The sequence below is a fragment of the Hibiscus syriacus genome, unplaced genomic scaffold (genome assembly GCF_006381635.1).
Source record: "Hibiscus syriacus cultivar Baekdansim isolate YM2019G1 unplaced genomic scaffold, ASM638163v2 tig00110063_pilon, whole genome shotgun sequence".
NCBI lineage: Eukaryota > Viridiplantae > Streptophyta > Magnoliopsida > Malvales > Malvaceae > Hibiscus > Hibiscus syriacus.
The window spans coordinates 312,711-335,729 of NW_024062583.1; the positions used below are offsets into that span (position 1 = coordinate 312,711).

The following is a 23,019-nucleotide window of genomic DNA, read 5'->3' on the forward strand; positions in this document are numbered from 1 at the left end:
GTAATCGATCATGAATCATTTTTTACTAAAATTTTTGGTTATACGCAGATTAGTTTTATCTTTTAAATTATATTTTATTCAAAATTATTTTAAAAAATTATTTTTAAGTATTTAACATTCCTAACTTAAAATATTTGTTCCGTGACAAAAATCGGTTACGATAGATATAATGTAATATTGTCAAAAGTAATGCTTGTTTTATAAGCATGGGTTCCTATCTCGTGCTTTGTATTTGTCTCTTATGTAGCGTTTCTTAGGCTTATTTAAGGTTATATTCGGATATATTTTCTGCGTATTGGTGTCGCAGTTGGATAAGAATGTGGCGTAGGATTGATAACGAGCTTAAAGCTGCTGCTGGGTCTGGATTTTGTCAAGTTGCGAGATTCCAGCGGTCTTCTGTCTCCTCTCTGATAGCGACCATTCTTCTGCTTTAGTTAATCCCAAAGTTTATCACCTATTAGGAACTATTTTAGGAGGGATTTTAGTCTTGATTTGCATTATAACGTGTTTTTTTAGATTGATTAGTTAGAAGGTAAGATTGTTATTTTCTTGCTTTAATCTAAACTTGCTCTTTTTTTTTAATCAGATAAAGAAGGCGGTGTGTGATATCCCCCTCTCTATATCAGGTCCTATAAATAAGGCTGATTTTCTGGTGGAAGTTCCAAGTAAGTGGAAAATATTGGTTTTTTCTTTTCGGAAAAAATGATGGAAAAGAAAGATAAAAAGTTCCTCACGGTGGCTCCCTTTGAGTGTGCTTGGATAAAGGATTTGAAATTCCGGGAAGCTGGCAGAGGATGTGTAGCATTCGATGCTTTCGCACACAATGATGTTACTGTGGTGTTTAGGGAGAATGTTGGAAGTCAACACTACCATTACAAGAGGGATACTGTCCTCATTATACTGTGATCATTGGTAGCCATAGGAACAGTAGATTGAAGATTGAGGTTGATGGGAAAACTGTGGTTGATGTTGTAGGGATTGGTCTATGTTGTTCTTCAGCATTTCAGAGTTATTGGATCAGCATCTATGATGGATTGATTAGTATAGGAAAAGGAAGATACCCTTTTCAGAATCTTGTGTTCGAGTGGCTAGATACAAATCCCAATTGTAGTGTTCAGTATGTTGGACTAAGTAGCTGGGATAAACATGTAGGGTATAGAAATGTCAACGTATTGCCCTTGACGCAAAATCATATGTTGCTGTGGAAGCAAGTTAATGGCGAATACAATGGCAACGAAGATGAGGAGTTTGAAGATCAACAAACGGGCTATGACAAGTGGGGACTTCAAAATTTTCTTGAGAGTTGGGAATTATTTGATATGGTGTTCATTGTTGGTGATGAGGGGAGGCCTGTCCCTGCTCATAAGGTTATATTGCAAGCATCAGGAAACTTTTGTCTGAGCTCATCGCATGGAGATGTTGTTCAGTTACAGCAGGTAGCATATCCAACTCTCCATGCGCTTCTTCAATATGTATATACAGGCCAAACACAGGTATTTACTATTGTTTCCCTTGCAGCCTACGGGCTTTATGTTTTTGTCATTTTCTATCACTTCAGAAATCCTGTTTCTCGTCTTAGTTTTGTCATGTCTCGCTTCTGTTTGAAAAAGATTTCAGGGACACAACTTGGTTCGTTGTGGGCTTTGAGCTCACAGTTTGAAGTGATGCCACTGGTGAAGCAATGTGAGGAAGCAATGGAGCGGTTAAAGGCGAGCGAAATGCTGGAATCAGGTGAGACTGTAGAGTTATCATATGCAAGTTCTCATATCCATTCTGGAGGAAATTTCTGCTGTGGGCTCCCAGTAAACATTCAGAGACTCCAGCAATTTCTTTCGACTGGCGAGTACAGTGATATTAGCATTTGCATTGAGGATCAAGGTCTCATTGATCGGGCTCATAAAGTCATTCTTAGCTTATATAGTGTCCCATTTGCAAAGGTGAGGATATCATGCCTTCTATGGATAATGCTGCAAGGTCTTATGCAGTTATGATATCTTGCCAACGAAATATAAGTCTATTAAATGAAATACAGTATACTTTCAAAACAGAATAGTGGCATATACCATTGAACTTTTCTGAAGTTGTGTTAGGATATGTTTCTTATAGCTTGCCAAGATAAAATATTTAAGGTTAGAAATTTTGGGATAAAGATTTGTTTAGTCTTGCTTTCTCCAGTTTGTCATGTATCCTATTCAATATTGCTATTTCTTGTGGTTCTCAGTTCGGTCGTGTCAACAGTATTTGACTAATAACATTAATTGCCTGCAGATGTTCACTAATGGAATGTGTGAGAGCAACTCAGCCGAGATTTGTTTGAGGGATGCGACTCCAGTAGCATTGAAGGCTATGCTTGAATTCATGTACAGCGGGGAACTCACAATTGAGGATAATGAGGACTTCGGTACCTTGTTACTTCATCTCCTCCTATTATCTGACAAATTTGGAATCTCTCTTCTTCATCAGGAATGCTGCAAAATGCTTTTGGAATGCCTCTCAGAGGTAGTTTACTAATCTATAGCATATGAAATAATTTGATTTGGTCATTTTGTCAAATCCATATAGATATTTTTTGTTGCCAATGTCTTACCGTGTTTTTCTGAATGAATAGAATTAAAAGAGCAGAGAAGTGAGTTGCAGTTTCGGACTTCTGAAAACAAAAGAAGAGACCCATTTTATAACAATGAATTATAAAAATATTGATACCTTTCATGTACATTTACGTGCAGGGATGGAGTTCTAGTGGAAGTGGTCATACAACGAGTTTTTTCTATTTAGCACAAGTTTAATTGACGAGGAAGCAGACAATAGGGCTTATATAATTAGTTGTCCTGCAGATGTTCACAATAGGGATGTTGCTTGGAACTAACCCTTGAACTTTGTTGCAGGACTCTGTCTGTCCTATACTCCATGCGGTTTCGTCAATCCCATTGTGTAAACTTATCAAGGAAACTTGTGAAAGGAAGTTTTCCATGCACTTTGACTACTGCACTACCGCAAGCCTTGATTTCATCTCTTTAGACGAGACAACATTTAGGAATATTTGTCAGGTGGGTCTTCGCATGCCAAAACTCGAATGGTATCTTAGCTTTCTTAGGACGAGGCCAATGTGCTCTGTGCTTCTGCACATAGAATCTAATTTCAAATGTGAAGGCTGAGAAGCAGTGTAGTAATGACTTTATGTTGCTACATTTTAAGTGGCTAGTCGGTACTCAGTTATATAGATAGCTATGTGGTAATGGCATTTGCTTATTAGATTGCTAGAATTGGGACTTTCTAAATTAGAGCCATCTTTGGGATGGTTTATGCAAGTTATAATCCAGATATAGAGTCGCATATGAAGTATACCACACGATAGGTTTCCTTATTATTATAAATTTGGATTTCTTGCAGCATCCAGATCTAACGGTAACATCTGAAGAAAGAGTTCTAGATGCAATTTTGATGTGGTACATGAAATCTGAGAGATTGTGTGGGTGGGAAGTGGTGAATGAGCTTATTAAAAATTCAACTTTAGAAAGTGTGTTCAAGGATAGGCTCCAACTGGTTAATGACTTGCTTCCATCAGTGCGGTTTCCTTTAATGTCATACTCCCTGCTTAAGAAGGTAATAAAAACCCGGATCTAACCTTCTCTATCAAGGAGTGCTAAGCTGTGACTATGGCTCAATTATCCACTGCTACTTTTTTCAATGGCTTTGCAGTTGGAAGATACCAGTCTAAGCAGGCAGATTCCTGCTTTTGGTGATCTTGTAAGTTCATTGTTCCGCTTTGAAGATGCATTTTGGACGTGTTTTTATACTATATTTTGTTTCCTCCCTTGTTAATGTCTTAAACGAACTAGGTTAGGGAAGCCATTAAATATATAGAATGCGGAGCAGAAACACATGGAAATGACCAGAAGTAAGTCTTCTTTTGTGCTTATGCATCTTGATATCTCGCTCATACTTGTACAGGCTTCCATTCTGAATAAAAATGTCATATTTTCTAAATTGATTTCCAAAGGGCCGTTTTCTTGAGCTTGACTAACGTGAATTTCTATCTTGTGAAGTGTAAGGTTTCAACATAGACCTTCCAGTTATAAGGAGCTCCAGTATATATGTGATGGGGATAGCAATGGAGTTCTCTATTTCTGGGACATGGGGAACACCATGGGTTAACCCTGTTCTGTCCAAGGTGAAACAATCTTTCAACTTTCCAGGGTTCTACGGATGGAAGGACTTGGACAGATTTGATAGTGCACGAGAATGACCAAACTATGTGCAAGTCCGGTCAATTTGCATCATGGCCTGTAACTGGACCAAATGCTCTGCTTCCGTTTAGATTCTTCAGGGTTCTGCTCACTGGTCCAACCATGGATGCCTCGAACCTCTGGAACTTGTGCATTTGCTTCTTAGAGTTGTACGGTTACTTTCACTGACTTGAATTAATTATGTGCATCTATTCTAGCGTTTTCCAACATCAGTTTCTCTTCCAAGTTTTTCTTTGTTTAGCCTATCGCCATGCACAGTTTTGCCGATAAATTTATGTAGTTGATATTGAGGACTGAATTTACCTTAATAAGTTTCATGCTAATTAGAACAATCACTTGACTCTTCCCTCTATTCTGGGCTTGTATCTGTTTCTGATGAAGGGCACACAGGCGTTTTTGGCCCATTTCCGGAACTAAAAAAATTAGAGTTTTAGGCATACTGACTTTTAATTAGGGATCTACGGTATTTGTTACTGTACGAGAGGAACTCGACGAATTTTTTTAAAATATTATTATATTTTTTTTAGTAATATACCTAAACTTTAAATTAAAAAATAAGGCATTGGAACTCGTCATTTTGAGGTGATGAGTTTGTTGAAGTTATTATTGGTTATTTTATTTTTTTTAATTTTTTCGTGGTTTTTTTAATATTATATTTAACTAAAATTAAATTCATACATATATTTAAAATATTCTTTTAAACAAAATAAAAAAAATTTCTCTTCTTCCTCTCGATAAGTCATTTATTGGTTTTTTAAGTCTTTATTCATTCTTTTTCTTTTTCTTCTCTTCTTCTCCTTAATTTGATCAAGAATCGACTTTATCGACTCTTTCACCATTCCTTATATGTAGACGAGCTTGAATTCGAATAATCAATATTAGAGTAATTAGACGTAAAATGATCTTTTAAAAATTGCTTGAAATATTCTTTCCACAGCTGTATAATTCGGTTTTCATATAACTCTATTAACTAATCCAACTCCTATTTATAGATAAATTATTCTTAAAATGACCATTAGAACTTGTCAAGCCCATAGGACGAGTTCCAACGGCTATCTATTCAAATCCAACTGAACCCGTCATTTCGAGGTGTGAGTTTCAACGTCTTTTTTTTTCAATTTTAATTTTAAATATTTTACTAAAAAATTTAATAACATTTTAACGGAACAACTTGAGATAATTAGTTTCTCATATTGTAGTAAATATCGTCGATCTTAAATTAAAAATTAATGTAAAACTCTTATTTTTTTATTTTAGGTTCGGTAATGAACCAATTTTTACCAAGGCACACATGTTATGTTACTTGAAACAGATATCGATGGAAAATGTTAGTCTTGGCAATTGATAATTTCATGTAATAAGTATGTTGTCATTGAGCACTTCACCCATATATTACTTACAGATGGGGTAATGATAAAGCTTAAGCCATTTTTATATTTGACGACGGATGTAATATTTTATGTTAAGAACTGAAAATTTAAGAATTTATATTAAAAATTTAAAGATATAGAATTTTAAGTGTATAAAATATTAATATTAATAGAGAACATAAAAAATAGTTAAAACTTTTGGAAGTGTAATTGTAATTTCAATATAGCTTCAGTGCATTCTTGCCTGCACCGAATTCTCCAAGACCTAACTAATGTAGCTCTGAAATCAGATATGCATGTTGTCACGGACCACGAGCCCACAATCGAGGTCAGCACAAGAGAACTAACCCATTACTTAAGTGGCTTTTTGGGCCTTCCTAGACTTGTGAAGACTAGCCCATTCCATGGAGATGAAGAGCCTTACACGTTTATGGCAGGAGAATCTTTGGTTTAATGCAAAATCCCCATGATTCTTTCCATAAACTTTGTAATCTTTTATTTAAGGCAACATATAACTAGCTTGATAGAGTTTCCTTAGTTAAGAGAATTGTAGATATAATTCTTTAATTTGGGGGATTTAGGAGATTGTATTCGATATAGGCCGTTGATACACTTAGATCTTAACCATTCATTGAGGGGAGCTTCTACTATAAATAGAGGCCTCTCCTCCTCATTTGTACTCACTTCTTCATTTTGATAAATCGTAGAGTATTCTCTCAAAGTTACTCTTGTATTGCTTTTGTGCTTGCTAGTTCTCTTGTTCTTTGTTTTCATTGGGAATCTAAGCATATTTGCTTGTATTGTTTTCAGGCTAACTTAGCCGCTATCATAGAGAAAGTGACTAAGGCCGCACGTTCTAGGCATTGAAGTTCCAAGGGCGTGATAAGTGGTATCCGAGCTAGTTTTGCGAGAGATGACACAACAAAACCATGACGAGACCCTAACAGTCACCGAATTGATGGAGAGTCATATTGTTGCGGCGAAGAAGCGAGGAAGCTCGAAGGATATCGTGGCATAATTTGAGCAAAGGGTTTGTAGGCTTGAAGACATGTACAATGAAGTCAAGGAGATTCAGAATTCGACTAAATCTCACTTGTAGAAATTAGAGTCTGTGGAGGAAGAACTTGGCTAGGAAACTCAATCACTCATCGACGAGATGACAGAGAAGGTTGATGAGCGTACCAGGGGCCTCGAGAGCATGTTCTTGGCCATGAGGGAAGAACTGATGCGGGAGGTGAAGGAGCTCAAGAGTGAATTGCTTGTCTACAAGGCTGTCGTGTTGAATGGGGTGACTGAGGAGGCGCATGCACCTAGACCAAGGATCAATGTCCCTAAGCCAAAGGAGTTCAAAAGGAGTCGAATTGCCCAAGATGTGGAGAACTTTATCTGGGGCATGAAGTAATTCTTTCAAGGCATGAAATCGGGGATGATACCACCAAGGTAAATGTTGCTTCAAATTATCTTACTGATGCCGCTCTTTTATGGTGGCGACATAGGTATTCCGAAAAGAATGAGAAGAGAATTCCAATCGGGACATGAGAGGAGTTTGTGGGTGAACTCAATGAGAATTTCTATCCGAAGAATGATCAGCTCGAGGCTCGAGCAAAACTGAAGCAGTTGAAACATGACCGTACCATCTTGGAGTATGTCAAGAACTTCACTGAGATCAAGATACAAATTCCAGACTTGGGTGAGTCATAAGGGTTCTTTGCATTGATGGATAGACTACAACATTGGGCTAACATGGAGATCCAGTGGAGGGGAGTGACTAAACTCTCCAAGGCATTGGATGCAGTCGAGGCCATTGCCCCATTTGAAGTGAAGAAGACCGACTCTCTCAAACCAAATCTAAAACCCAAAGGTAATGGTGGGGGAGAGAAGGCCAAGGGTGGATCCCACAAGCCATCAGGGGGTAATGGAAAATAGAATGATCGAACCAAGAAGCTTTCCAGTCCTTGGGAGAAGAAGGGTGACTTAGCATGTTTCAATTATGGAGGAAATCACATGAGGAGGGATTGTCATTAGCTTGTGAAAGTTTATGCCCTCAAGGAGACTAATGAGGAAGAGGATGAGACCTTGAAACTTGGTTCCATCATTAGTTCCATGGAGATCAAGAAGGGTCGCAAGAAGAAGGGACTGATGTATGTAGACATCACTGTGGCAGGCTAGAAGATGAGTGCAGTAGTGGACGCAAGTACCTCAGAATTGTTCTTATCCGAACAAGCTGCCAAGAAACTTGATTTTTGTGTGGAGAAGACATATGGGTTTATTAAAACCGTCAATTCCAAGGAGGTTTCGATTGTTGGGGAAGTAAGAAGGATCAAGCTCAGTATTGGAGAATGGACCGAGAAAGAGTCCATAAAGGTAATCACACTCGATGACTTTGACTTTGTTATTGGGATTAGTTTCTTTGATCGGATTAATGCGTTCCCTTTGCCGTTTACTGACTGCCTAGTAATTTGTGATCTGAAACACCAATGCATTGTTTTGGTGAGTCGAGAGTCCAGATTCGATGCCAAGATATTATCCGCAATTCAGTTCTTATAAGGGGTGCACAGGAAGTAACCCACCTTTATAGCGTCATTGGTGGGAGATGAGCCTACAATGACTGTTGAAGTCTTGAATGAAGTGGGACAAGTGTTGGTAGAGTTTAGTGATGTGATACCAACCGAGTTACCGAAGTATTTGCCACCGAAGAGAGAGGTGGACCGCAAGATCGAGCTCGTTCCAAATACGAAGCCACCCGCTAAGGCACCCTATAGTATGGCTCCTCTGGAGTTAGAGGATCTTCGTAGACAGTTGAAAGAGCTTCTAGATGGGGGTATATCTGACCGTCGAAGGCAACTTTTGGTGCACCAGTTTCTATTCCAAAAGAAGCATGATGGCTCCCTCCGAATTTGTATAGATTATCGAGCTTTGAATAAGCTCACCGTAAAGAACAAGTACCTGATCCCGTTGATTATCTACTTGTTTGATCAACTTGGTGGTGCGAGGTGGTTCAACAAGTTAGATTTGCGGTCCGGATATTACCAAGTTAGGATAGCTTAAGGTGATGAATTGAAGACTGCTTGTATGACGTGCTACGGTTTGTATGATTTTTTTATGATGCCCTTTGGCCTCACAAATGCCCTCGCTACCTTCTGCACATTTGATGAATAAGGTATTATAACCCTTTCTTGATCATTTCATTGTGGTTTATTTTGATGACATTGTGGTGTACAGTAAGACCTTGGAGGAACACATTGAGTACTTGAGAAGGGTGTTCCAAGTCTTACAGGAGAATGAGTTCTTTATCAAAGAGGAAAAATGCTCGCTTGCGTAGAGCGAGGTACCGTTTCTAGGCCATGTCGTTGGAGGAGGCAAGCTCCAGATGGACAGGGATAAGATTCAGGCGATTGATTAGTGGAAGCAACCCACCAAGGTGATCGAGTTGAGAGCATTCTTGGGATTAGTCAACTACTATCAAGGTTTGTGAAGGTCTATTCCAAGATTACCACACCTTTGACTGAGTTGCTCAAGAAGGACAAGGCGTGGGAGTGGAGCACGAAGTTTCAGTAGGCTTTTGAGAAGATAAAGGAATCCATGATGAGTGAGCCCGTATTGGTGTTGCCAGATTACACCAAGCCTTTTGTAGTTCTCATCGATGCATCCGATGTTGCCATTGGTGAGTTCTATACAAGAGGTACATCCGGTTTCATATGAAAGCCGAAGCTGAATGAGATCGAAAGGAGGTACATGGTTCATGAGAAGGAGATGATCGCATTGGTGCACTGTATTAAACTATGTTTCGATATAACAATTTAAGGCAAATGGTTTTTGGACTTGAATTGAATTTACAAAATGGTTTTTGGACTTGAATTGAATTTACAAAATGTTTTTGGACTTAATTGAATTTATTCAAAATTTACAAAAAATAATTCAAAGTTCTTTAATTTAAAATTGAGCACAAAAATGTTTTTATGAATAGTAATTTACTATTTGAACAGTAAATTACTATTTGAACAGTAACCCGGCTCAAAATTCCAGTTTGTAAAAGGGGAACCGATTCCCCCCAAGGGGGGTACCGATTCCCTCACTGTCATCAGCCCAACGGTCATAATATTTGAATATTATGAAGGGTATCGATTCCCTATGAAGGGGTACCGATTCCCCCCATTCTGACAACCTTTTTGAGTAGAAAAATCATTCCCAAACGACTCCAAAACATCCCCAACGGCTATATACGACTTCAAACTCATTCCAAGCTATAAATACAAGCTAAGGACACTTGAAGAAGCAAGAGAACAACTATCCAAGCAATCAAACACAAGAGAAGAGTTTTTCAATCTTATTTCATCTTTCTCTTGTAAATATTTTGTTCTTGTGAGCTCAATCTTGTAAACACCTACCTTAGAGAGGTTTTCTTGTTTACATTTATTATCCTTTTGTAAAGGGGAAAGGTTCTAGCTTAGCCCGTGTAAAAGCTAGGGAAAGGTTCTAGTTTAGCCCGGAAAAACTAGGGAGTTTGTAAGGTTACTCTTTATCCTCAAAAGAAAGAACAAATTAGTGAATTTGTTGGAAAATCCTTAGTGAGGAGCTAAGGTAGTGGACGTAGACTTTGATTGAGAAAGTCGAACCACTATAAATCACTGTGCAATTCTCTATCTTTCAATCTCCTTACTCCCTAAACACAAAACCGTTCCGACCCCTCTTTGCAAATCGTTCCGGTTGTCGTTTCGAGCTTCCGAAAATCCTAACACACTGTGTGCACACTTGGCGTCACTATTTCATTGGTTCCAAATTTGTGGTTTTTACTGACATTGTTGCGAATAATTATTTTCTCACCCAAAAGAAACTTTCTTCCAAGCAAGCTCGTTGGCAAACGTTTCTTGCCGAGTTTAAATTTTTCATGGTGTACAAGCCAGGGAACATGAATTGTGTTACAGATGGCTTAAGTTGGAGGTATTCCATCGAGACTGTGGAGGGGACTTTGCTTGAAAGGATCAAAGAAAGGTTTCCCCATGACCCTGTGGCTGAAAGAATCATTGATGGAGCCAATAAGGGGAGAACTAGGGAGTTTTGGCTCAAGGGGGAGTTGCTTTATTATCGAGGACATCGTCTCTTTGTGCCTCGTTATAAAAAGTTGCGCAAGGAGCTCATGAGGGAATTCCATGATTCCAAGTGGGCGGGACATCTGGGAGTTGATCAGACTTTGGCACTAATTTCGGAGCAGTACTATTGGCCACACATGAATGAAGATGTGCATACCTATGTGAAGACTTGTCTTGTGTGTTAATAAGACAAAATCGAGGCAAAGAAATCGACGGGATTGATGCAACCTTTGCCCATTTTTGAGCACCCATGAGAGAGTATTTCCATGAATTTTATCATTGGTTTGCCCAAGACTGATGGACTTTCGAGTATAATGGTTGTGGTTGACAGGTTTTTGAAGTATGCGACATTCATTCCAGGGTCTAAGTTGTGTCCAACGGTGGAGGCGGCTAAAATTTTCCTCAAGCACGTGGTGAAGTTTTGGGGGATGCTGAAAACCATCATTAATGACCGAGACACACGGTTCACGGGGGAGGTTCTAGACGGAATTGTTTAAGCTGATGGGATCGAGCTTGAACTTTTCCGCCGTAGTTCATCCACAAACCGATAGGAAAAATGTGTAAGTGAATTCTCTATTGGAGATTTACCTGAGGTACTATGTGAGTGCTAACCAACGTGACTAGCCGAAGTTGTTGGATGTGGCCCAGTTTTCTTACAACTTGCAACGGAGTGAGGCGACAAATCAGAGTCCGTTCGATATCGTGATCGGGCATCAACCGTTGACACCCAACACGGTTGTTACCAAGTATGAGGGGCCAAATCCATCATCACACAGGGTTTCAATGAGTGGCATAAGTAACATAACTTAGCTCGAGCTTGTTTGCACAAGGTGGGGAAGCGGACCAAGAAGTGGGTTGGCCGAAAATGTAGGGACGTGAACTTTGATGTTGGTGATCTTGTCCTTTCAAAATTGTCCAATGTTTTGCGAAATGCAGATGTGCACAAGGGGCTTGTGTGAATGTACGAGGGTCCATTTCGAGTTGTGAAGTGGGTAGGCACTATGGCCTACAAATTGGAGTTGCCTCCAACCATCCGAGCACATCTCGTGATCTATGTTAGTCTACTCAAGCCGTACTATCAGGATGTAGAGGATCCGGATCGAGGCAAGTCACATCGAGTACCAGTCGGAGTAAAGGTCTCCTATGACAAGGAGATTCAGGACATACAAGAGGAAATAGTTATTCGACGACCGGGACACCGCCTTAGGCATGAGTACTTTGTTTTATGAAAGGGACAACCAGAGTGTGAAGGGAGTTGGGAGCATGCCGAGGGACTTTGGAAATTCAAGACCATGATAGACCAGTTTCATGCCATACGAGTGACGAAGGCGTCACCGGAACCAATGGGGGAGAATGTCACAGACCACGAGCCCACAACTGAGGTCAACACAAGAGAAGTAGCCCAAGATTACTTAAGTGGCATTTTGGGCCTTCCTAGACCCATGAAGACCGGCCCATTCCATGGAGATGTAGAGCCTTGCATGTTTATGGCAGGAGAATCCTTGGTTTAATGCAAAATTCTCATGATTCTTTCCATAAACTTTGTAATCTTTTATCTAAGGCACATATAACTAGCTTGATAGAGTTTCCTTAGTTAAGAAAAAATCTTGTAAATACAATTATTTAAGATATTATATTCGATCTAGGCCGTCGATACACTTAGATCTTAACCGTTCATTGAGGGGAGCTTCCACTATAAATAGAGGCTTCTCTTCCTCATTTGTACTCACTTCTTCATTTTGAGAAATCATAGAGCAGTCTCTCATACTTTTGTCTTGCTTTTGTTCTTGTTAGTTCTCTTGTTCTTTGATTTTGTTGGGAATCTAAGCATCTTTGCTTGGATTGTTTCAGGTTGATTTAGCCGCTATCACAAAGAAAGCAACTAAGGCTGCACGTTTTAGGCGTTGAAGTTTCAAGGGCTTGACAATGTGATATTTTGTACAGTGCACGTGCCTCACGAACAGAAAGAGTTGGAAATAACATAATTTTGGCATTTCATTGCTTGTACAGCAAATGTGCAATCTTTTGGATTGCAAAATAATTTCTTCAAGCCTATCCTTTTACATCAAATGTGAGTACATGCAAGGCAGTTCTCAGGTGGCCTACACTGAATACCATTGCTCCCATTAGAGATGATTTTTATAAGAGTGGGATGAGATTTAAATAGTTTAGGATGTTTTTAAACAAAAATTAATCATATTTTCCTTATTCAAATTGAACTTATAGATGTAGTTTTTTAAAAACAATTTAAGTCAACATGAGAACAACATAATTATATATATATATATATATAATACAGTATTTTTTCAAGATTAAAAAATATATAAATTCGTAATAGTTTTATTTTGTAAAATAAAAATAATATCTCAATAAAAGAGTATAAAATTACTCTCTTCAAATAATACACAAATAAAAAAATTGAATTAAATGAATTGAAGTATTTCTTTGTTCGATTCAGTGTTACGTTGGTTTATTTGTTTCAGTTGCAATCAGCGTTTTGATTGGAAGACGTATCATCATCAACACGACCCGAATCAGGTTGATGTGAACCGGCCACACCCATCAAGCTTGCCAGGCTAGCAAAAGCCAAAAATGAATGTAAAATCTCCAAACCATTAATCTCCACATCTTCCAAATTTCTCCGATCACTGTCGCCGCCTCCGGTTTCGACTGTCTCTGTAGGCATCAGAAACCGACAAACCGGGCACGTTCCATGGATTTGCAACCACTTCTCAATACAACCCGAATGAAACACGTGCTTGCATGGCATCTCCCTGGCTTCCTCATCAATTTCAAACTCTTCCAAACAAATAATACAATCGCTACCACTCTCTTTCACTTTTATCCTTGGCATTGCTTCTATGGAAGCTTTTGGCGCAGGCGCCGGCCCGGGTTTACTGCCAGCGTCCGCTCCACCGACGCCAAGGTGAAAAACAACGTAGAAGACCGGACGAGGTTGTTGGGTTTGGGTGGGAGCCTCCGCCATGCCAGCGTAGGAAAATTAAAGATTTAATTTTTGTTTTGGCAGATGGAAATAAAAGAAGACAAGGTTTTTTTTTTTAATAGAGGAGAGAGTTTCTGAAGATTGCAGATTCTAGAATGTTGATGATGTACCAACTTAGAATGCAGCTTTCTAATTTCTATTTTACTGTGTATTTCATCCTAATCGGTAAAGAACCGCTATATTTGAATATGTATTAGTTAAGTATTCTATTTTTGAAATTATTTATATTTTAAGATATTTATGTACCAATAAAAGCAAGAATCATTTAATTAAATTTTTTTCGAGGATTCCTTTCTAAAATTAACAGTAAAGATAACGGTAAGATTATTAACGGAAGAAAATATTAAATGAATTAAAATAAGTTCATATATTATTCGGGGCACACCAAAAGGACACAATGGCGATAGAAGAATTATGTTCCTCTTCGGCTGGATACAATAAATATACTAAAAGTATCATTTGTTATTTATATTTGATAATCTGTAAGAGTGATCGAGGAGAGCCCGCATATGAAAGGAGAAAATGAACTGAGAAACTTGATAAGCAAATTCAGTTCTTTGCTTGTTTTCATTTGTCCAACAAGAAAATATAAAAGCTGAATGCTAATATTTGAGTACCTCCTATTCATATTCATCGAACGAAAACACTTAACCTACCAGCATCGAAAGCATAAACATAAAATCCATAAAATAATTAAATGAAATCCCAAATTTCTTTAAAAAAAAAGACTAATTAGAATCAATTTCCAATTTTCAGACCCTTGGACCAACTCGTCTAGCCGTAGTTTTGCTTGCAGTGTCAATCAAAGACACAGAAGAATTGTAATTATTGACAGGCTTCTTATTATCTTTGGTCATGCTCATGCTTCGGAGCGAATACCTGGGAGTCTGAATCTCATTCCTTTCCACGGAATAAGCAGCAGACACCGACTTCCTCAAGCTCTTCAGCTTCTTCGACTGTATTCTCTTTGAAGATTCAATGGTTACTCCAAGTCCAAGATGGTGCCCATTCTTCGACTCTGTCCCCGTTTCGCCTTTTCTTCTCTTCAGCCTCTCGTTTCTCCTCGCCGAGTACTCCTCGTAAAACCTGCCTCTCTCGAACAGAGTAGTCGAGTTTGCGCCGAGACTAGTCTCGCCAAAACCAGCGTTCTCCGTTTCCGCGTTCCCAATTTCACATTTAACCATCCTAGCCAAAGCACGTAACTCGCTAGAAATGGACAAATATTCAGGTCGAATCTCAGATTCTTCACTGCTCCAAGAACGAACCGGCTTATTTTATTTCGTCAAAGAACCTTTGAAAACAAACAGACAAACAAACCTTCATTCCAAAAAAAATCGAAAAATTAAACGAAATTACGAGTTGCAATATGAGCTGTAACCGTGGTCACGGTTGATAATGAAATAATAATTGTTATTATTTTTTTAACAAAATTGATAAAAAATTACCGAAAATATTATTATTTCTATCGGTTTTATTATTATTAGACGTTTTAAAGATTTTGTTAACATATCCGGTAAAGCGCTATCTATTTTGTTATTTTTCTACAAGTTTTATTATTATTAAGTACTTTACAGAAATGTTAAAAAAATTAATATTTTAGATAAAAATAATAATATTTTAAATATTTTTTTATTAATTTTATTAAAAAAATAAAAAAAATCGAATTAATCTTATTATTAAGGCTGCCGAGTAGAAGTTTCTCAGAGTGCAAAGAGTTGAATTTTCAGATTTCGGTTACTTGATTAAAAGTATGTCGGCTATTTTATTGTGAGAAATTGACGTTAGGTTTTGAAATTGCAAGAGAATGGAAGATAAGGGAGCGTTTCAAACGGTCATATCTTTTGATCTGACGGTTCACAATAATTTCATATCTAAATGGTAATTGACAGTTCACTTTCCATGAATAAACAAGAACCGATTAGATCAATAGACACAAGTAGCCCATATCCATACGTCTCCCACCACGATCAATACTGAAATGACCCAAACAAACCAGTTTGACCGAATGCAACGTGTAGAATCAATTTTTGTTATTAATTTCTTGGATAAGATGTTAGATATCATTATATTATATTTGATTATTAAACTTTTAAAATTTATAAAAAATATTATTAAATTTAAATAATATGGATAAGTAGTGTCATTGAAGAATTTCAATGGCCGTAAACTTATCGAAACAGGAAAATTTCATAAAATGAACAATAGTAATATAATTTTATAACAATAGCATAAAATATTCGCAAGAGGTTGAAATGTTTTAAATGGGGTTTCTCGGCAGGGGGAGGAGTTGATCTTAACCGGAATTGGGGTGTAGATTAGGGAAGGGATATGCAGGTTTTCATTTGCTTGTTGAGCGATTTCATTCAAAACATTTCTTCAAGACTATGACCCAAACGAAGAGTATCCTGGAATTGCTCCTTTCAGCGAGCCTGAAACCCAAATCATGTGAGAAATTGCCACATCATTTAATCCTCACATTTAGGTTAACGTACACTCTGGGACAACAGTAAGTGACGTTGAATTGCCAATGACTGTCCTACAATTAGGATTGGGATTGAAGAAGTCAAAATGACTCTTAGAAAGATGGGGAGGGACAAAGTTGTCGGTCCAGATCAAATTCTTATCACTGTGTGGTTGGCCTTACGAGAAGAGGGAGTTAAGTGGTTAACCAACATCTTTAATATTATTTTAGAGACTGCCAAGATGCCAGAGGAGTGGAGAGAGTCTACGGTGATACCAATCTATAAGAATAAAGGAGATCCCCAACATTGTGGTAACTACAGGGGTATTAAACTACTCAGTCATACCATGAAGCTATGGGAAAGGGTGATAGAGGCTAGGTTGAGACAGGTTACTAGGGTTTCGGAAAACCAATTTGGCTTTATGCCAGATAGGTCTACTACGGAGGCGATTCATATACTTCGACGGCTTATGGAGAAATATAGGGAAAAAATAGAGATCTTCACATGGTGTTCATTGACCTTGAGAAGATGTATGATAATGTTCCCCGCGATACGATCTGGAAGATCTTGGAAACGAGACGGATCCCAACTGCTTATATCCGGCGATTCATGATATGTACTGTAGATCTACTACATACGTCAGGACTACAGTTGGTGATACCGAGGCATTCCCGGTGGAAATCGGACTCCACAGGGGTCATCTCTTAGCCCTTACATCTTCTCCTTGATTATGGACGGCATCTATTGTGCGACACCAGACGGTGTTCCATGGTGTATGCTTTTCGTTGACGATATTGTCCTAGTTACTGAAACAAAAACTGTGCTGAATAGTAGACTGGCTACCTGGAAGACTGCTTTGGAAGAAAAAGGTCTAAGTATCAATATTGAAAAGACATAGTATTTATGTTCAAACTTCAGTGGGAGCCAAAACGATGAAGATGTAGAAGTATGCATAGAAGGACACGTTCTCCACTCAAAGGATTGTTTCAATTACCTATGGTCTATGATACATAAATATGAGGGTGTAGATGATGATGTTACACACCGTATAAAGGCAGGATGGCTAAAGTGGAGGGCTGCTACTGGAGTTTTGTGTGGTAAGAAGGTGCCTCTAAAACTTAAGGGAAAATTTTATAGAATGGCAATAAGACCAGCGCTCCTGTATGGATCAGAATGTTGGGCAATCAAAAAGGATAACGTAAGGAGAATGGAGGCCGTAGAAATGAGAATGCTTCGGTGGGCATGTGGTAGGACTCTGTGGGACATAACACCAAGCTCTGCAATTAGGATGTCCTTGGGGGTGGTGCCTGTATCCGAAAAATTGAGGGAGGGAAGACTACGGTGGTTTGGGCATGTCCTTAGGCGATAACCGTCAGATGTGGTCAGGAGGGTAGAGTCGATTACAGTCGATGGTGCCAGAAGGAGAGGACGACCAAGGAGGAAGTGGGTAGACTGCTTGAGATCTGATTTGAAGGATTTAGCCCTTACCGAGGACATGACCTCTGATAGGAAAGTATGGAGACTTAAGACTAGGGTAGCCGAGTAGTGTGGGTCACATCCATAGGGTGTAGCATATCTGTCTTCTTTTTAATGCATTTGTAGTAATTTCCATAACTTCTACTTTTTATACATTTCTGACATTAGAATTTATGAAGGCTTAGTTCTTAGTGTAGATTTTAACCCATTTGACTTTATTCCATCTCGTAGCTTGCTATCGTTGACTTCTATGTATCATTCTCTTCATGTTTCCTCTTTTTAAATTTATCAAGGTCTTACGTTTCTGTCTATATGCAGAGATTTTACGCAGAGATTTATTTGCGGGGATTACTTCCCATTACAGACGCGCATTTGAAGAGTGCATAAAAAGGTTGTTCAACTATGTATTTATTATTTATACATGCATTGTGTTTTATATTTATTTTTAATTTTCTGACTACCGGAGGTCTTCTACAGAAGCTGCTCTCAACTTGGCATTGGGGGCAGCCTACTACCCTACCTCCCCCTTACCCCATTTCATATGGGAATAGGGTTTTGTTGTTATTGTAAAGCTATACATAAATTTGAAGTTTTTGGATGTTACTATTACCTCTTAGTTTGAATGATAAAAGGTAATGTTGTAAAATATTATTATTAATATTTACTAATAAATAGTTATAAAAACAATTTTTTTATTATTATATCTGAGTATAAATCAATACCTTATAGTAATTTCGTTTAGGGTGATATAATCACTTTAGTGGATGTTCTCTCAAAGTTAATACATCTGAAGTGAAGAAGAGGAACATATTTCTATTACTCTCTTTGATAGAAAGTGTTTTAGAGAACGGAATTACGAAATCATCAAATGTGTATTTAATTAGGGACAAACACTATTCCTTTTCATAAGGATAATAGAAAAATAAATTTATAATATTATAACTCTCCACTTTAACAACTCCCTACATATGAATAACTCACCCTAAATTTACCCTCTACTATATGCATTACTCACGTGCGTTGCTTTAGTAAGGTTTGAGTTCAAGCCTTGGATGTATAACACCAACAGACTGATGTAAGTGACTCGATCCGATCCGAGGTGTCACATTAGGGCCACCAGAGCGACCAACGGTAAAAATCCCGAAAAAAATTAAGATTTCTATTAAAACTTGTAAAATTATAAAACAATTATAATTAAAATACAAGTTTAGAAAACCATTCATATACTACAAACAGAATTAAAATCATACACGTTTCAAACTCGGATATAAAAACATAATACAACCTACATGCCCCTAATCACATGCACTGTACTCCAGGAGTAACGCCAGTGGAACTCCAATACTAATGTCGATAGTTGCACTTGATCAATTCTTTTAACCTAAAATTACGAGTAACAGAGTGAGCTTTGGGAAGCTTAGTAATATAGAACTACCAAAAGATGCTTAAGGACATGCAAATAATAGGCAAGCAAAATTTTCCTTATTAATTCTTACATATACATATTTTTGTTTTGAGCTGAAACCCTAATAGTATTTCAGGTAGTAAAAGACATGAAGTTTACAATTCACAGGGAACGTTCAGAGAACCAGGTTTAGAGATCAGAATAGGGTGTCTAGTGTGTTCCCACAAAACCAGTGAAAAGGTACAAATCTTTTTAAAATAATAATAGTTTAAAATGTATATTTAAAACCATACCCTCCAACCAAACACCAATATGCAGTTCCCCAGAGCTACATTCATAAGGACTAACCTAGGCCCATTGGGCATATGTGTCAATCTAGGGGAACACCTTGGGTCCATAGGTCTTACCCTAACCGAAGCATAGGTGCCCACTGAGGGGAGTGCCCACCTGAGAGGAGTGCCCACCTGAGAGGAGTGCCCTCAGATTCATAAGGACTTACCCAAAACAAATAGAAGATGTGTCACCCTAAGGCAGTACTAAGGTCTTACCACTAGGCCTAGGAGCCCACCCAAGAGCCACCTTAGATCTATAAAAAATTGCCAGTTCGATCGGTTTGAACCTATATAAGGAATTACCGGTTTGATCGAGATGAACTTGCAGAGACTTCATACCAGATCCTAAAGTACCCCAAAGAAAATCATTTTTTCAGACATTAACATGTGGTAGTAGGAAATCAAAGTTTATACATATCAATTATGAAGAAACGATATCCAGAGATCATGAATCAGATAGGCAGAGTGATAGCAGGAAATCAAAGTTTAGACATATCAATTCAGTAGAAACAATATCCAGATATCATGAATCAGACATGCAGAGTGGTAGAATGAAATTAGAGTTCAGACATATCAATTCAATAGAAATGGTATCCAGAGATCATGAATCAAACAGACATACTTAAAACTTCAGTAACTCAGAAATCTCGGTAAAAGGCATTTCAAAGAGATAAAATAATCATATAACACATAGGGAACACATTAGAGTATCCATTTATTTTCCAAAGGTATTGGTATTTATCAGGTAGAGAGCCATGAAACTTCTGTAAACTGATTAAATTTAGAAACGAAATCCCTATAAAAGGGTTTTATAGTTGACAGATTCATCATTTATTTGGGATGTGATTTATCAAGATCATATAATATTCAGATACTTTTCGAAGGCACTATGTAATCATAAAGGTATTCAGAATCCTTTGCATTAGAGTTACTTGTGATTTCATATATGACATGAGTGATTTCATTATTCAGGAAATCAGGGGCATTTTGGATATTAGGTTCTTGAAGAATTCTTAGTAATTTGATATAATAAGGGAATAACGATGATTCATAGTATTTAAAATTCATATGGATTTATCAGGATATCGAGTTAACTCAAACCAAACAAATCAACATTGTGATATCTGTCAATCGGTCAAATCGATGCACTTTAAGGGTATTCACACTTTAATACTGACAACTCTTGTCAAACTGACCATCTTCAGAATCATCATTGAATGGATCTTAGGGGGATGAACATGTATTCCAATGGTATTATTTCATTTTTGTATTGCAACGATATCAGGAAATGTTGATGTGCTTGATTCATGGATCAAAACCCTTATAGACGGTACACATATAAGATCATCATCATTTCTAGACTTATCCAAGTTATTTGTTTAATTCTAGGTATTTGAGGGTACTTAGGTCCTTTAGTAATCAAGTTATCTCGGTCACTTCTGAATTTTCAGAGTAATTTAGTCGTTTTCACAATTCAGAAACCTACAATACTTCTATTTAGTTTAACTTGGTCATCTAATATAGCCATTTTACACTTCAAGGGTATTTTGGTCATTTTACACTTCAGGGGCAATTTTATAATTTCATAATCAGGTAATTTCAATGTTAAAGTTTTTAACGAGAATAAATAGATTTTGAGGTTATTTGTTTTTCCGGATAATCGCTGAACTTGAAATAATTATTATCAGTCTTCTTGTGTCTATGCATGTAGTCTGAGCCTTATTCAGTTAAATTTTATTTTATTTCGCTATCAGACCAAGTTAGAATTTTTAACTACACACATGTAACCATATTCAATCATGCATTTACCATTACCAACATGTTCCACACAACATGCATAAGGTAGTAATGTATTACCTCGATTTATAAGCCATATCGATCGACCATTTAAACTCCATTTCATCGTCCTCAAACTTTAATCCAACGTCCAATAATTTCTTGGATACATAACAAACGAATTTACATGAGAAACTGAACTTAATGGAAAAACCAAATTGAATATGAATATAAAACACTGAAAAAATAGTATACCGAGTGTGAATTTGGCAAAACGGACATCGGTTTAGGACTCAGGACGTGAAAAACATAAAATACGACTTTTCAAAAAATTGAAATTTTTGGTCAAAGTCAACAGTCAAAGTCAATGGGTTGTCTCAGACGAGTTGACTCAGACGAGTTGAATCAGATGAGTTGACTCGATCTGTAATACCCCAAATTTTGTCTAGTGACTAAAATATATGTTTTGAAAGTTTAGTGACTAAAGTATAAACTTGAAAAGTTTAAGGATCAAAATTGTAATTTTTAAAAGTTATATCTTTTAGCCTATAAATGAACAGTTTGGATTAAAACAGAGATTTTAGTGAGAATCAGATTTTTTTATACGGGAATTGTGTTAAAAGCTATAAAGCAGTAAAGTTCGGTATTGAAATCGGATAATCGGATCGAGCCGAAATTTTACAAAAAATTGAAGGATATTGAAATGGTTGGAAATATTATTTTTATATTTTTTATCAGAGAAATTTGACTCAGAACAGTGCAATTTTTTAGATTTGTCCAAATAGTGGAATTTAGAGACTAAATTGAAATTTTGAAAATTGGAAGGGCAAACTTGGAAATGCGAGATTTGGATTTTTATGGATAAGATGATGTCATGGATGGTATCATGTAATGACAAAGTGGTAGTTGTGAGTATTTATTAAGGGTAAAATCATAATTTTTGCAAAATGAATATTTTATTCATTTTTAACCTTTTAAGTACAAGTGTAAAGTGTTTTAATCTTTCTGGAGAAAAGTGAAAAACTCTCATCTTCCTCCCCATGACCGTGAACTTCATTAGGTAAGAGGAAAAATTTTAGTTTTTATTTTTCGAGCTATTTTCTTGAGAATTAGACTTCGTGTAATTAGAAAAAATATTCTACGTTCATTTCGCTATGTTTTGACATGAATATCACTAGGGTTTATGTTCAAGTTCATCTTGAGTTGATGAAGGAGATGTTTATTTCTTGTGTTTTAGGAGTTATAAAGAGGTAAGCGATTTTAAAGAATTGGTTGTAAGAATTGATGAAGAACCTAAGGATGAAGTTAATGAAAACATTTTAGATTTTGAATATGGCAGTGAGTTTGAAAATTTACCAGAAATTTTATAAAAATGATTTAGGGTTTATTTTTATATATTTATGTTCGTATATCAATCTATTTTTTTAAAACAAATGGGGATCAATTTTAATGTGTATACAAAAATATATGAATTTTTAATCGAGGAAAGGTTAGAAAAATAGGCAACAGATTCTGTACAAAACAGATTCTGTCTGTCAACTTTGAAAATTATCCATAAATTGTACATAATGAATTAGAAGGAATTCTTTATATGGATAGATTCATATTTGAGCCTAGTTTTCAACGGAAGAAACGTAATTAAATTCCAGTGTGTATATCAATACAGAATAATGATTCTTTAAAGGTAGTGCAAGTTGTCTGAATATGGAAATTTTAGAATTTATGTTGAAATGGATTAGAAGATGAAGAGTAATGTTTAAATGTTGAGTATATTTTTGTATGCTTGGAATTGAAGTTAAATGTCAAGAGACCATTTAGAATAAATAGGAAAAGTTGAGTTGAATTCTAGAAAGAATT

At 37.0% G+C, this 23,019-nt stretch overlaps 2 protein-coding genes and 1 pseudogene across 2 annotated transcripts; 1 reads left to right on the forward strand and 2 right to left on the reverse strand.

Moving 5' to 3' along the window:
• Positions 1 to 522: 522 nt before the first annotated feature.
• LOC120214441 lies at positions 523 to 4,163 on the forward strand (annotated as a pseudogene).
• Positions 4,164 to 13,186: 9,023 nt separating this feature from the next.
• On the reverse strand, positions 13,187 to 13,693 carry LOC120214423 (E3 ubiquitin-protein ligase RZF1-like). The gene has a single exon (XM_039212321.1). The coding sequence runs from the start codon at positions 13,691 to 13,693 to the stop codon at positions 13,187 to 13,189; it is 507 nt and encodes a 168-aa protein (XP_039068252.1).
• A 770-nt stretch (positions 13,694 to 14,463) lies between these two features.
• LOC120214424 lies at positions 14,464 to 14,895 on the reverse strand. Its single transcript, XM_039212322.1, has one exon. The coding sequence runs from the start codon at positions 14,893 to 14,895 to the stop codon at positions 14,464 to 14,466; it is 432 nt and encodes a 143-aa protein (XP_039068253.1).
• Positions 14,896 to 23,019: the final 8,124 nt, after the last annotated feature.

Excerpts from the sequence above, each read along its gene's own strand:
- LOC120214424 (XM_039212322.1), bottom strand. The coding sequence starts at position 14,895 with ATGGTTAAATGTGAAATTGGGAACGCGGAAACGGAGAACGCTGGTTTT.
- LOC120214423 (XM_039212321.1), bottom strand. The coding sequence starts at position 13,693 with ATGGCGGAGGCTCCCACCCAAACCCAACAACCTCGTCCGGTCTTCTAC.